Source organism: Neomonachus schauinslandi, chromosome 9, assembly GCF_002201575.2.
Source record: "Neomonachus schauinslandi chromosome 9, ASM220157v2, whole genome shotgun sequence".
In the NCBI taxonomy this organism is placed as follows: domain Eukaryota; kingdom Metazoa; phylum Chordata; class Mammalia; order Carnivora; family Phocidae; genus Neomonachus; species Neomonachus schauinslandi.
Window position 1 is genome coordinate 118,901,360 of NC_058411.1, and position 15,463 is coordinate 118,916,822.

At 45.2% G+C, this 15,463-nt stretch overlaps 1 protein-coding gene across 2 annotated transcripts in view; it reads left to right on the forward strand.

Annotated features, from left to right (window-relative positions):
• Positions 1–15,463, forward strand: part of ATP10A (ATPase phospholipid transporting 10A (putative)) — a 196,963-nt gene that overhangs the window by 132,047 nt on the left and 49,453 nt on the right. For both annotated transcript variants that reach the window (XM_021680631.1, XM_021680630.1), the window contains exons 3-5: positions 1,969–2,054; positions 14,470–14,576; positions 14,978–15,109. In XM_021680631.1, coding sequence (XP_021536306.1) covers positions 1,969–2,054; positions 14,470–14,576; positions 14,978–15,109 — 325 coding nt within the window. The remainder of the gene's footprint in view (positions 1–1,968; positions 2,055–14,469; positions 14,577–14,977; positions 15,110–15,463) is intronic.

Sequence of the window (15,463 nt, forward strand, 5' to 3'; positions counted from 1 at the left end):
GTCCTTTGGTGTGTGTCTATATCCAAATTTCCTCTTATAAGGATACCAGTCAAATTGTATTAGGGCTTACCCTCATGACTTCATTTTAACTTAATTATCTCTTTAAAGGTCCCGTGTGGTCACATTATGACATTCTGGGGGTTAGGACTTCAACATATGGATTCTGGGGTATGGGGTGGGTGTGGGGGTGGTTACACAATTCAGTTATAACAGTCTCTGAAGATCCCTCTGATTCTAAAAATCCTCAGAATTCTCCCCAGTTCCAGATGAAGCTGATGAAACCAGGCAACCTGTGCCCTGGATGTGCACATTCCCCAAGGCACATGGTTATTGATAGAACGGTACGAATGCAGCGCTGGAGTCCAGAGACGGAATGTCCTACCATTTCTGAGCCATTCACATTACATTTTTCTTAGAGAGAAAGAATAACAAACAGAGACAGGGTATTTTAAGTGCACCCTCCTGTCTGCCAAGAATAATCTGGTGTGCTGTGGAACTCAGTCCTTTCATGGCTACCCTGGATGCTGCACCTGCAGATGTCTGCCTTGGAAAAGGCAGCCACCTGGCTCCAAGATACTTCACATGGCTTTAAATGAACACAAGGCAGCTTGAAACATGGCCTCACTCTAGAAATAGAGCCAGAGGCCATTTCAGTCCAAGGGGAGAGGGCTGATGGCTAATTAAACTTCAGGAAGAGCCTTTTATTTATTTTTATTTTTTTAAAATATTTTATTTATTTATTTGACAGAGAGAGACAACACAAGCAGGGGGAGTGGGAGAGGGAGAAGCAGGCTTCCCGCGGAGCAGGGAGCCTGATGTGGGGCTAGATCCCAGGACCCTGGGATCATGACCTGAGCCGAAGGCAGATGCTTAACGACTGAGCCACCCAGGCGCCCCAGGAAGAGCCTTTTAAAATGACATTTTAATTTCAGCTGTTGAATTGAGCTATTATCCAATGAGTTCTCTTTTTATTGTACACGATGCACTGGAAAACAGAACTGACGTTTGAGTAATTACCTTTGTGTCTGTTTCTGTGCTGGAAACTACGTTGCTGTGTTAGAGTCATAATCACCTGGGGTGCTGGTAGCAGTGTTTATGCCTTTGCTATAATTTTTAACCACTTGCACTTTTTGTGTGATGATTTACTTGTGTGAGCAAAGACAGTTCAACTTTTCACCATGTTGTGACACTTGGTAGAGAAAAAAGAATGACAAGCCTGAGCAATGAGAGTTGATTTTAAAAAAAAAAATCCATTAATGATAGTTATTTATACTAAAGGCCTATTCCCTGCATTTCCCTTTCATTTTTCTTCCTCCCCTCTTCCTTTCTTCCCCCTTCCCTCTCTCCACTCCTGATCTGGTCATATGGTTTATGGCAGTGTTACATCATCTCTCAGTGGCAGAATTCTCAGTGAGAGACTTTGTGGTGAGCTGCCATTTTTCATCAAGTAGAATAATAAAGAAATTGTTGGCTTACCCATTGGCTATTTAAATGTATTTCATTAAATATCTGTGCAAAATTTTTAGTGCACATTGAGGAAATGTCATTTTGTTATAAGTTCCTATTTTCCAGATGGAATTTGCTTCTCTAATCTGTTTAGGAAATTGGAAGGTGCTGGTCTGTTTCAAAAAATTCATTCATCCCTTTCAATCATTAGTGGCTTCCTTTGTTGTTATCTCATATTCTCTTATTTTCATTAGAGCTATAATCCTTTCCAGCTCACTTACTCACCGGTACTCTTCTACTAATTGCTATTCATTCTACAATCATCAGTTATCATTCAGTATAAAAATGAGAAAGCATGAGCTAAGCGCTCTGTGAGCATTGGTATTCTGCAGAGGTTTCTGGGCAGACTCCGTCCATGAAATTTCCCTACCCCACGTAGATGTGAGACAGAAGAGCAAGTGCCTTTTAGAATGGAACAGTCAGAGCCCAAATTTCTCTAATGTATGCATGCTCTTGTTTTAGGTCTCCGAATTCAATCCTTTGACGTTCACCAGCGTAATCGAGTGTGAGAAGCCAAACAACGACCTGAGTAGGTTTCGTGGTTGCATGTGAGTATTGTACATATGCTTGAGCTTGCTGTTCTGTCACGCACGGTTCAAAAATACACATTTAATATTTTTTGCCCCATGTGTAGCCTTTTAGGAATGTTGCCCGTATCTGAGCCTTCTTGGTTGCTTATGGGACTGGTTTGTAAGATCCTGTCAGCAGTAGAAACTTGCCTACACTGCCTGTGATGAATAATTACTGCTTTTCCTACCTCTAGCTGGCCTGGGTAGGGTGAGGGGAACAAGGGAAGTATTGTTGACTGCACATGGCCCCATTAAATGGAAGCATGGGGGCCACCCAGGGGGAGCCTGGGTGGGAAGCTCATTCATTCATTCACTTAGGTATTCAGTCACTGACTATTTGTTGAGCCTCTGCTGCATGATAGGCCCTGTTGAGGGCTCTGAGAGTAATGCAGTGAAATGAATAGTAAAAAAAAAAAAAAAAAAAATACTGCCTTCATGTTTATTTCATTCTAGTTCGGGGAAAAGAGAGACAATAAACAAACAAAATAAGTACAGTATATAACATGTCAAATAGTTCAGTCCCTTTCTCCAAAAGGGAAAGACGAAAAAGGTGGATAAATGACACAGGATTGGCATGTGTTGTACTTGCTGAAGCTGGGCTGTGGGTAGGTGGGAAATATTTGCTAGTCTCTCTACTTTCATGTTCATTCAGAAATTTCAATAATAATGTGTGTGTGTGTGTGTGTGTGTGTGTCGTCGGTTGGCTTGGGGGAAAAAATGGCAGAGGAGAGGGAGTGTCAGCATGGAGTTGCTGAGTTGGCTGCCAGAGCTGTTGGGGGCAACCTCACAGAGAATGAATGAGATGTGTGTGCAAGAATATGGAGGACTTTAGGTTTGGCCTACCCTGACCCACTGCTTGGCCTCTTGGGGCCTTAGTCTGCTCTCCCAGGCTTAGCTCTTCTGTGTGGAGAATTTGGGGCCTTCCCTCTGCTGGCTTTCCTGCCTGAGGTGCGAGCTGACTGGTCTAACTGCTTTGTGGTCCAGGCACAGCGTGGCCCCACAGACATGTGGGGGTGCGGCAGGGTGCTCTGCTTCTGAAGTGGGCTCCATTTCCAAGGCCTCTCGGTGTATGTTTGAATCTTCGGGTTCACTGGCACATCCAGCATTGTTGCGTGTGCCCACGCACAGTAGTAGACTTCCTGTCGTACTGCGGGGTGATCAATGAATGGAAAGTTTTAATAGTAAACAGTGAAATGTGTGTGCTGCCAAGAGAGGACCCAGTCATGCACCGAAATTGCTGATCCATGCCTGAAGATCAGAACTTGGAAAATGTTAGGTCACCCCTTAAAGGAACCAATTAAAAAGATAAAATTCATTAAGAAAAATGTTAAAATGTAGTATGTAAAATTTAGAGGGAGAATACTCAACTACGCATATGTAACTTGGCTGCTGTGGATTTTGCACCCTCCCATGGCCCCCTGGGCCGTCTTCTATAGGCCTGCTGACCCATTGTCCCCCAGACTTCACACATGGCACCATTCTCAGCACCACTGTGAATCTCCAGGGCCACGTCAGCTAAATGGAGCAGATGCTGGGTTTCCAAAGACCCTGAAATAACCACGTTGAAGGGTGGTGAAGGCATCTTCTAGGGAGAATGGTCTATGCACATTCTTGCTCATAGGGTAATTTGGGGGGGCCAACTCTACCAAAGAAAAAGGGTAGACATCCTTCGCCAAAGACTGTACTCCTCTCTTACGGTCTGTCTTCTCTTCTGTGGGGGTTCCTCCAAAGCCCCTGAAAGATGCAGGACTCCTGTGCTCTGATGACTATTGTCACACTTTTGTTGCCTGCTCTTGAGTTGGATTAACCCTAAGTCAGCAGCTGTCAGTCCTGCCCTCTAGGAACTACTTTCATCATAGGGATATTAAACAAGTCCAGCTTAGTGCTGAGGCTGGCAAGCTCTGGAGCCCACACTTTCTAGCTAGATAAACTTGGGCAATCTACTTAACTTTATTCATCTGTATAATGGGGAGAATCACGGGACCCCCCTCAAGTCCTTGGGGCAAAGTTTAATCAGTTTAATACCAGAAAGCTTTCAGAAGGGTGCTTTATAAATATTTGCCACTATTATGGTCATTGCTGCTATTGCTAATATTATTACTGTTACAGATAATACCATAGAGCAGGGAGATAAAAGGATCAGGAGAGAGGTATAAGTGAGAACACGAATGTATCCAGGGGAAGAGGTCCAGTTGGAAAGGGAGGGTGATTTGTCTTCAGTGTGTATATTAGGAGAAGCCATAGAAGGAAGGGAATGGGGTTTTGAGATTTCCTGAATTTGAGGAGCTGGCAAATGCCTCAGGTGGAGTGAATGTGGGCCAGAACTTCAGGGGAATAGGAGCTAAAGATGAAGATTTGAGGACCCTCTGCCTAGAGGTCATGTATGAAGTCAGGGAAGTGGCCTGGGAACATGGGACAGAGGGGTAGGGAAGAGAGGAAAGGAATAAAGACAGAACAACCCCACAGTCAAGAGCAAGCATCCTTGGGTGTGATGGGGTGTGGTTCCATGGGCAATGTACAATGGTGGAGGCAGAACAGGGACATTCAGGAGAAGAGCTGCATGCCACACTCCAGGGGCAGCCCAAGGAACGGGAGGGCCACACCATTGGAGTGTAGACCCAGAGGGGCAGAGTCCAGATTGCAGGAGATAGAAGAGGAATTATATTTTCCACTACTCTTTCTAGAAATATGGCTTAAAAAGGAGGAACAGGGCCAGAGATGAAAGCCTCAAAGAAAGGGGAAGGACTTTTATTAGGAAAAGAGAAGATAACAAAAAGCCAGGTTGGCGGAGATCTCCATGTGGGCAATGCTGACTTTCTGGTGTGGGAAGTTGGTGATCAGTGAGGGGTAGCGTCCCCTGGTTCCTTGCTCACCCCCAGCACCTGCACCACCTCCATGCCCAACCCTCAGCTGACTCAGCCCCCCAGCCACTTCTTTCTTTGAAGATGGCTGCTTGAGTGGGCGTCATTTTGCCCCTCCAACAAACGTTCCTAACATGAGTGACCTCACTGGCCCATCTCCCAAGAAAGAAAGGAAAGAAGGGCCACTCCCCGCTGCATGAATCTTTCCCCACTCTGCTCTCTAGTTTTGCCATGCTTTCTCCTTACTTTCTCCAACAAATTGCCCTGCACTGAGGCTCACCTTTGAGTCTGGTCCCAAATCCTGCTAAGACAGTCTAGGTGCTGCCAGTTCAGGCCAGTGCATACCTAGACTGTTGTTTAACTGTGATTTACCATTTCTACCAAGCCAGGTATTTTGGATTGGCCACTGGAAGGGCGGGGTGCCGATGGGCCTCTCTCCCAGCAGGCCAACTCAGGCAGGGTCTCTGGAGGTGGGGCACAGGTGACCGTGTATTAAAGTTTCTCCCTCTGGTGCCTCTGTGGCTCAGCCAGCATGCGCAGCCCTGCCCCCCAGCCAGGCTGAAGTGCTCCAGGAAGAGTGAGGGGAGTGGAGGGCAGGTAACTGGAGTGTCAGGGGAGGGGCCTGTTCCTCCCCTGAGAGAAGGGAGGCCCCAGTTCCCATACTGGTCCTGATGCTCAGGGCTGGGGCTAACTTGGGTGGTAGATCTGCAGTTCAGACCCAGGGAGCAGATCAGCAGCCAGTTCCCTGGTTTGCTGGCTTGCTGGATTTCATTATCTGCTGAGGATGGCCTCCCTTCTTCCTTGACTCAGCTGCTGCCCTGTAGCCTCACTCCAGCCAGGGAGCCCAGGCCAAGCCCAGCTGCCATTTATACCAGCAATACCAGTTTCACTCATATTTGGACCAGCCAATCTGAACTCAGAACTTTAGCCATTTGCACTTAAAGAGACCTAAGCTTGGGTTTACTGCAAAAAGACCCAAGTCTGAATTCTAGCTTTGCCCACTCACTGGGCAAATTATTCTGCATTTCTGAATGTGGCTTCCTCCTAATGCTGGAAATAACAGTGGCTGACATGAGAATGGAGGAAAAGAATATGGGTGAAGCGTGAGGTGAATTATTTTTTTTCTTTTTTTTTTTAACTGTTTTTATTAGTATACAGGTAAGAAAATACAGAAACTCTAAGATAGGCTTAAAATATTCCAACAAAAAGTAAGATCATGTATTTTGAAATTAAGAAAGAAAGAAATTCACTGTGTGCAAGGCAACAATTCAAATAATCTTTTAACTATCTGTGAAGGAATCATGAGGTGAATTAGAACATGTCATGCAGGAGAGTGGTGTTAGCCATGGTATGTTATTCCACTGAGATGAATTGTCTTCACTAGGAATATTTTTAGAGATAGGAAGTACATTAGTGATTGCCAGGGTTTGGGAGTGGAAGGGGAGTGGGGATGACTGCCAATGGGTATGGGGTTTCTTTTTGGGGTGATATGTTCTAAAATTAGCTGGTAGTGATAGCTGCACAACTCCGTGAATATACAAAAAAAAAAAAAAATGCTTAACCATACACTTTAAATGGGTGAATTTTATGGTAAGTGAATGTATTTCAAGCTGTTAAAATTTTTAAAAAAGTGTTAGGAGCTTCATTATTCAAGTGCTTCTTAATGCTCACTGTTGTTTACTACAATCCCACAGTTAAGCACTAATGAAATCCTGTTCTTCGCTCCTGCGGGCGCCCTCTCCCTGCCCCAACGCACTGTAGCCCAGAGGGACCACTGTGAATGGAGACCAGCTCAGTGGCCAAGTGCCCCAGCAGCTCAGGGCACCTTGCTCAGCTGTGCTCAGCCAATGTCATGGCATATGGTGGGTGACCTTTGGAGCCACCAGCCAATCAAACATTTTCATTTGCCTTTAGGAATAAAGCAGAGAGGTTGGTTGGTTTAGTCTGGTGTAAAATTCCATTTCAAATTGTAAACCCAGGTTCCATTTCTGATCCCAGAGTCTTCCACAGAGTAAGTCCTGAGCTCCCTCCCTGCACACTGCAGAGCCTACTGGGAACCTGCCATTGCAAACCTGGGCATGCTTGTTGGGGTAGCCTCCCTGCCCCGCAGATGACACGATCCATCACCACTCTCACCCTGTAAGAGGTAGCATCAGAACCTGTTGTAGGAGAGCCCTCATGGTCCCTCACCCCTCCAGCCCAGTGTCTGGACAGAGCTATGTGTGGGCTTATGTCCAAGATGTACTCACTACCAATGACCAGGCATTAAGATGAACTATAACTGTACTAAATGGACTCATTAAAACTGGAAAATACTTATTTTACCTTGACACCTTTAATTGACATATTTACATCTCAAGAAAATCCATCATTGGCACAAAACACACAATTGGGTTATTTCTACACTTACATTAGATAAACAAAAACCTGAGCAACTATTATCTTAAAGAAAATTCTGCCCAGGGTTTGGCCGTGGAAGGAATTATCTATTATTTCTTTCTCCCTACCTCTGTGACTCAGAGTTCCCTTCGGCCGCAGATCTGGCACTCAAATTCACATAAGTGATTTTGAAAGGGCGGTCTTTTTGCTAAGGTCATTTGAAACAGGAGTCAGTGAAGCCACGAGAGTTCATAGCAGCTGAGCTGTCACCACCGTGAGGCCCAGTGGTCCCAGGGCAGGAGTGGCCACCTGGACTTACGTCAAGAGGGTCACCTGGGGAGCCTCCTAGCCCTGGTCTAGGGACATGCCCAACCCAATATTCACTCCTCAAAAGGAGCCAAGGAATGAGCTCCTCATCCTCCCTTGCCTGTGTTCACTCCCCTGTCCTTCTGACATAACCATTGGATGGACCCAACCTAAAGCTGAGGGCAAGGCAGACTCCAGCATTTGCCAGGCTCTGAGGTAGACATCAGCGATGCTGAACAGAATAAGATTTGAGGAGCTCATATTTAGAAGTGGACACAAACAAGGAGGCATCAAAGAATACTGCAGTTTCCTGGCTGCAGGGCCTGGGGAGCTTAACCCAGAGAACCTTCCTGAAGGCTGTAAATGTGAGTCCAGGCTAGCAGGCCATGCTCCTCCAGGCTAACCAGCTGCACGAGTATGAGAGGCAGCATGGGTAGAAGGATGTGCACTGTGAGGTGGCTGGAGCCCAAAGCCTGGATAGGAAGGGCCCACAAAGGTGGGCAGAACTGGCTGGGCTATGTATGTCAAGCATGAAGAAGTAAGGCAAATAAGGCGCTCACACAGGATGCACCCAGGAGAATGCAACGTTCAGATGCACACACTGAAAGGTTGCTCTGGTGACTGTGTGAGAAATGGATAGGAGGGACCAAGGCTGGTGGCATCCAGGCCAGCAAGGCGTATGTTACAGGCTCTAAGCAAAGAAATCCTGGAAGCCTGAATTAGGGCGGTGATGCACGGAGGGAGAAGAAGGTGGATTCAAGAAACAACCAGTGAGGAGGGTAAAATTAAGGACTGACATTTGAGTGGGTGTAAAAATGAGGGAGGAGGGGTCAAGAAGGGCACCCAAGGATGCTGGTCAGGTGACCAGGGTGAGGGTGGACCACTATCTGGGGTGGAGCAGGGAGGAGGGCCCAGGTGCTGGGGAAGGAAAGAACTGCTGGCTGCCGTCCAAGGTCCCTGAACTTACACCCTACTGCCTGTGTTCCTGGGGGCAACTGGGCAGCAGCAAATACACCTTGCACCTCTGTGTTTGAACTGATGGATTGCTACCCTATTGCTGGTCCCTGTCAGCACCTTCATATGCTCAGAGGAATGAGCCTTGATGCACAAAACTCATTATGAACAGCAAGTGCTGATAGGGAAACATGACATCTCCTGACATCTCCTGAGCAAGAGCAGTCTGCTGAATGCTCATTAGCTGAACTCTGCCATTTCCCCAGGAGCTTACACGTAGCCCTTCCCAGTGCACAGGACATTCTCACCAAACAGCTCTCTCATCACGCTTATACTTTGGAACAGTTTTGATTTAGTAGAGATTGGTTTGATGAGTCAGGAGGCCAGGAGACTTGAACTAGAGGCTTAGATGGATTGTTTAGGGATGTGTCAGTTCGTTCAGGCTCACCATAGACTAGGCAGCTTGGACAACAGAAATTTATTATCTGACATTTCCAGAGGCTGGAAGTCTGAGGTCAAAGTGTCAGCAGGACCGGTTTCTCCTGAGGTCTCTCTCCTTGACGTGTGGATGGTCTTCTTCTCCCTGTGTCTTCACATGGTCTTAACCTATACATTTGTCTATCTCTGTGTCCAAATTTGTCTTTATAAGGACACCAGTCACAGGGTTAGAGCTCATCTGTGTGACCTCATTTTTTTAAAAGGTTTTATTTATTTATTTGACAGAGACACAGCAAGAGAGGGAACACAAGCAGGGGGAGTGGGAGAGGGAGAAGCTGACTCCCCACTGAGCAGGGAGCCAGATTCGGGGCTCTATCCCAGGACCCTGGGATCATGACCTGAGCTGAAGGCAGATGCTTAACAACTGAGCCACCGAGGTGCCCCTGTATGACCTCATTTTTAAAGACTATGTCCAAACGTGGCCACATTCTGAGGTACTGGGGGTTAGGACTTCAACAAATGAATTCCAAGGCAGAGAGCACACCTCAACCCATAACAGAGAGGTAGGTGTTGAGAACAACTCGATGGGGTGTGTCTTCCTGGAATCAGGCTTCATCCCTGCTTGGCCCTGGGTCTGTGTTGCCCCCAGAGAGTACTTTTCCTCTCAGAAGTCCAAGGCAGGGCTTCAGCTTTTCCCTTGTTCTCCAGTTGTCCTGCTGGAGCTTGGCCTGCCTTGCTCCCACTTCTAACACAGGGCCCATCCACAGGAAAGGCCATTCCTGTCCATGGACTGCCTGTCCTTGTGGCAGCAATCTTCATAGGCCTGTGCAGCCCCTGGGAACCACCTCTGGTCTGGTGTGGTCTGATTAGAAAGCACAGTATCGCTGAAAAGTGTATGTTACGTCGAAGAAAGCTTAATATAAAATATTTTTCTCATTTCTATTCAGTTCATCTTTTATTCTGAATAAGCATGAGTGGAACTTTGACTCAAGCTGTTTGTTTTTTACTATAGTCCCTCAGAAATAGTTTCCATGTGTAGCCAAGAGAACTGTGGCCACAGGCATCCTCTCATTCCAGACATGGGAATGGTGTTTTGTGTGTACCATCTTATGCATGCTGGTGTCTTGATGCATTAGCCAACAATGAGGTTTCCAGTCTTCAATCTTTTTTAAAGAAAAACCTCTGTCCTGGAATTGCCAAAGGGGAGGGGGCATTGACACAGTGTTGTTTGAACACTCTCCTGTGTTCCTTGCATGCCACCAGAAGAATTGGTGCTGTATCAGTTAAATAACAGGCTTGCGGAAAATGCATCCCGCTAGCATGAATTCTGGCTTTGTCTTTATGATTTAGCCTCTCTTCTTCACCAGAAAATATATTCATTTCCCTGGCCGTGAAGAACATGGGTTGTGTCTGAGATTGGGTGGTAGTCCTGCCCCTCATGACAGCAACCAGGGTCCAGATGTGGCAGTAAGTATTGTTTCCCCAGAAACCTTCTGTGCTTCCTCTGACTTTATATTCCCCAGAACAGTTCTACTGTCCATGTCAGTGACACAGCATTAGGAGGTGGTGGGAGGGAAAATACCTGCAGGTGTCCTTGGTGAGCTTTAAGAACCACAGAGGAGTCTGAGCTATGTGTGTGGAGGAGGGGTGGGGAGGCTGTCTACTGATGATGTGAGAAGATGGCTTTTCTGAAGTCCGCTTTAGAGGCACTGCCTGGTGTAGCTTAGGCTGGGCCCCTGCTCTAGTTCTAGAAGCCTCCAAGGCCTCCCCTTGTGTGTTTATCAGGCTCCGGGACCAGATCTGTCCCAGTGTGATCCTAGCATAGGGTGATTCTGGTCAGCATGGATGATGATGAGGCCATCTTTAGTGGATCGAGAGGACAAGTTTGAAAACCAGTGCCTTAAACTTGAACTACCCCTCTGACTCAAAACAACGAGGAAATCCAATTAATAAAATGGAATTTACCACATTTCAAATTTAATGTATTAATATTTCTAATAAATTCATGACTTTCTATAAGAAGGATGTAGAAAATATTGCTGAAACTAATACAATTCCCTTTTCTAAACCTGTTGCATTTCTATACACCAATAATGAAGAAGCAGAAATAGAAATTAAGGAATCAGTCCCATTTACAATTGCACCAAAACAGTAAGTTACCTAGGAGTAAATCTAACCAAAAAGATGAAAGACCTGTACTCTGAAAACTATAAAACACTGATGAAAGAAATTGAAGAGGACACAAAGAAATGGAAAAGTATTCCATGCTCATGGATTGGAAGAACAAACATTGTTAAGATGTCTCTATTATCCAAAGCAATCTACACATTTATTTTTTTTTAATTTTTTATTTATTTGACAGAGAGAGACACAGCGAGAGAGGGAACACAAGCAGGGGGAGTGGGAGAGGGAGAAGCAGGCTTCCCCACTGAGCAGGGAGCCCAATGCAGGGCTCGATCCCAGGACCCTAGGATCATGACCCGAGCTGAAGGCAGACGCTTAACGACTGAGCCACCCAGGCGCCCCAAAGCAATCTACACATTTAATGCAATCCCTATCAAAATACCAACAGCAGTTTTAACAGAACTAGAAAAAACAGTCCTAAAATTTATATGGAACACAAAACACCCCAAATAGCCAAAGAAATCTTGAAAAAGAGGAGCAAAGGTGGAGGCATCACAATTCCAGACTTCAAGTTATATTACAAAGCTGTAGGGGTCAAGCTAGTATGGTACTAGCACAAAAACAGATACAGATCAATGGAACAGAATAGAATTGGACCCACAACTCTATGGTCAACCAATCTTTCACAAAGCAGGAAAGAATATCCAAGGGAAAAAACAGTTCTTTTTAACAAATTGTGTTAAGAAAACTAGACAACAATATGCAGAAGAATGAAACTGGACCACTTTCTTACACCATACACAAAAATAAATTCAAAATGAATTAAAGACCTAAATGTGAGACAGGAAACCATTAAAATTCTAGAGGAGAGCACAGGCAGTAACCACTTTGGCATCAGCTGTCGCAACTTCTTACTAGATATGTCTTCTAAGCAAGGGAAACAAAACCAAAAATGAACTATTGGGATATCATCAAGATAAAAAGGTTCTGCACAGCAAAGGAAACAATCAACAAAACTAAAAGGCAGCCTATGGAATGGGAGAAGATATTTGTGAATGACATATCTGATGAAGGGTTAGTATCTAAAATCTAGGAAGATCTTATCAAACCCAACACCCCAAAAACCAATAATCCAATTAAAAATGTCCAGAAGACACGAATAGACATTTTTCCAAAGAATACATGCAGATGGCCAATAGACTCATGAAAAGATGCTCAACATCACTCATCATCAGGGAACTACAAATCAAAACTACAATGTGATATCACTTCACACCTGTCAGAATGGCTAAAATCAACAACACTAGAAACAATAGGTATTGGAGAAGATGTGGGGAAAGAGGAACCCTCCTACACTGTTGGTGGGAATGCAAACTGGTGTGGCCACTCTGGAAAACAGTATGGAAGTTCCTCGAAAAGTTAAAAATAGAATTACCCTAGGATCCAGCAATTGCACTATTAGGTATTTACTCAAAGAAAACAAAAGTACTAATTCAAAGGGATACATGCCCCCAATGTTTATAGCCGCAGTATCTACAATAGCCAAATAATGATCAATCAATTGATGAATCAAGAAGAAATACACACACACACACACACACACACAGAGGAATATTACTCAGCCATAAAAAGAATGAAATCTTGCTATTTGCTAATGATGTGGATGGAGCTAGAGTGTATTATGCTAAGCGAAATAAGTCAGTCAGAGAAAGACAAATACCATATGATTTGACTCATGTATGGAATTTAAGAAACAAAACAAATGAGCAGAGGGGAGAAAAAGAGAGAGAGGGGCAAACCAAGAAATAGACTCTTAACAATAGGAACAGACTGATGGTTAGCAGAGGGGAGGTTGGAGGAGGAATGAGTTAAATTCGTGATGGGGATTAAGGCGTGCACTTGTGATGAGCACAGGGTGTTATACTGTATAGAACAGTGTGTTGTAGTATATTGTAGACTCGAAAGGAATATTACACTGTATGTTAACTAGCTGGAATTTAAATAAAAACAAAGAATAATTTGTGTATTTGTGACAACACAAGGTACTGATGAGAAGCAATGTTCTCTGTGATGAGCAGGAAGTGGGCACGGGACCACGTAGCAACCTTCCCTCACCAACTTCTCACTCAGTCTCACAGTTCCCAGGTCTGCCCTTTCTAGCTGTGGTCTGTCCCTGTGAGGAAAACAAACCTGATGCTGACACCAATTCGTACATGTGGGTTTTTCCTACATATCAAGCAATTCTGTGACACCAGCTGGGTGTCCAATAATTTAACTCAATTCTGACACTCCCTGGAGACTGTGTCAGATCTCACAGGTTAAGGCTCAGTTCCACAAGACTTCCTCACTTCTGATGCCAGCTACAAGTCCATGCTGTCACCTGTTCTTCTGACTAACCTGCTATGAATCAGAGGTTCCCGTAATCACCTTTTCAGGTTCAATTAATTTGCTAGAGCATCTCACAGAACTCAGGAAACTATTTGCTTACTGATTACCAGTTTATTATAAAATGATATGATAAAGGATACAGGTGAATAGCCAGATAGAAGAGATGCATGAGCAAGGAATGTGGGAAGGGTTGCAGAGCTTCTGTGCCCTCTCTGAGCATACCACTCTTCCAGCACACCTCTGTGTGTTCACCAACCCAGAAGTTCTCTGAACCCCTTACTATTGGGATTTTATGGAGGCTTCATCACATGGGCATGATTAGTTATTAACTTAATTTCCAGCCGCTCTGCACTCTCTAGAGAATGGAAAGGTGAGGCTGAAAACTCTTAAGTTTCTAGTCATGGCTTGGTCTTTCTGCTGACTAAACTGCATCCAGGAGCCCACCTAGAGTGGCTTCATAAGAACAAAAGATACTCCTGTCACCCAGGAAATTAAAAAGGATGTAGTATCCTATGTCAGGAAAAACTGGGTTCAGAGATGCTCCTAGTGCTCTTATCACTTGGGAAATTACAAGAGTTTGAGGAATCCTATGCTGGGAACTGGGGTCAAAGACTAAGTACTAGAACAAAAGAGCCTGCTAGCACCCCTACGTACCAGGGTTTTTAGGAGCCCTGTGTTAGGAACAGGGGGCACAGACATATCTGTCTTACTATTTCACAAAGCCCATGGACAAAACAAACAAACATCAGGCTGTTGAGAAACCTCTAGAAGCCCACTTACTAGTGAGCATCAGCTCCCTCTCAGCTCTTGCAGAGATCCATGGAGACAAGCCACCCAGTCCTGGAGTTCCCAGTGTCCAGGCCTTCCTTCCCTGAGGCAGTGCTCCTTGAGCTGCAAGGTGCACGTAAGCATCCATGTGATGCCTGCCTCCTATTCCTTGACAGCATACACGACAGCGGGAAAAAGGCCGGGCTGTATAAAGAAAACCTGCTGCTGCGAGGATGTACCATCAGAAACACGGAAGCTGTTGTTGGCATCGTCATCTATGCAGGTAGGCATGGCCGTGGCACGCGCGGTCCACAACACTGCTGGCTTGCCACCCATGCTGTGTGTCCTTGAACGTTGCTCCTTGCTCTTTTTTTTTTTCTTTTCTGATTATAAAAGTAGCACAAAGACATTGTAAAAATTTAGAAAACCCAGAAAACAGAAAGAAGCAAAATTTCTAATAGTAGCTCAACCAAAGTGTTCTCTCTTAGCATTTTAGCTTATTTTTTTCCATTGTTCCTCCATGGTGGTTACGTATTTGGGATTCATTTCATACCCTGCAGTTTTGAAGGAACTTATCCTGTAAGTATGATTGGATGGCAGCACTGTCCTTCAGTCCATGAGTCAGGGCGCCGTTGCTCTGCTGTTGGGCACTGATTTACTGCATCCCTCACGCTCCCTGTACAGGACATGAAACCAAGGCTCTGCTGAACAACAGCGGGCCCCGTTACAAGCGCAGCCAGCTTGAGAGGCAGATGAACTGCGATGTGCTCTGGTGTGTCCTCCTCCTCGTTTGTATGTCTCTGTTTTCTGCGGTTGGTAAGTCTCCTTCGTGGGTCACGAATAAGAGGGCACTGCCGGACAGCCTCCAGGTGAGCCCAGTGGGCTGCCGACGACTCATTCTGACCCAGCACTCTGAAGTTAAAACACGCATTTGTCATCCACTTAGACTCAAGGGCTGCTTGCATCCACACAGGCCATGTTAGAGATGCCTAGATGAATGTTAATGTTATTTTTCAAATTTGCAACTTCTTGGATGGAAAAATGGTTTAATCCCACTGGTTATAATGATTCCAGTAGAAGAAGTATTAGTAACCTGGTGATAAACTGAGAATAATTTAGCAGGAGAGGCACAAATGCTCCCCATGAGAACTCCATGAGGAAAGGAAAAAA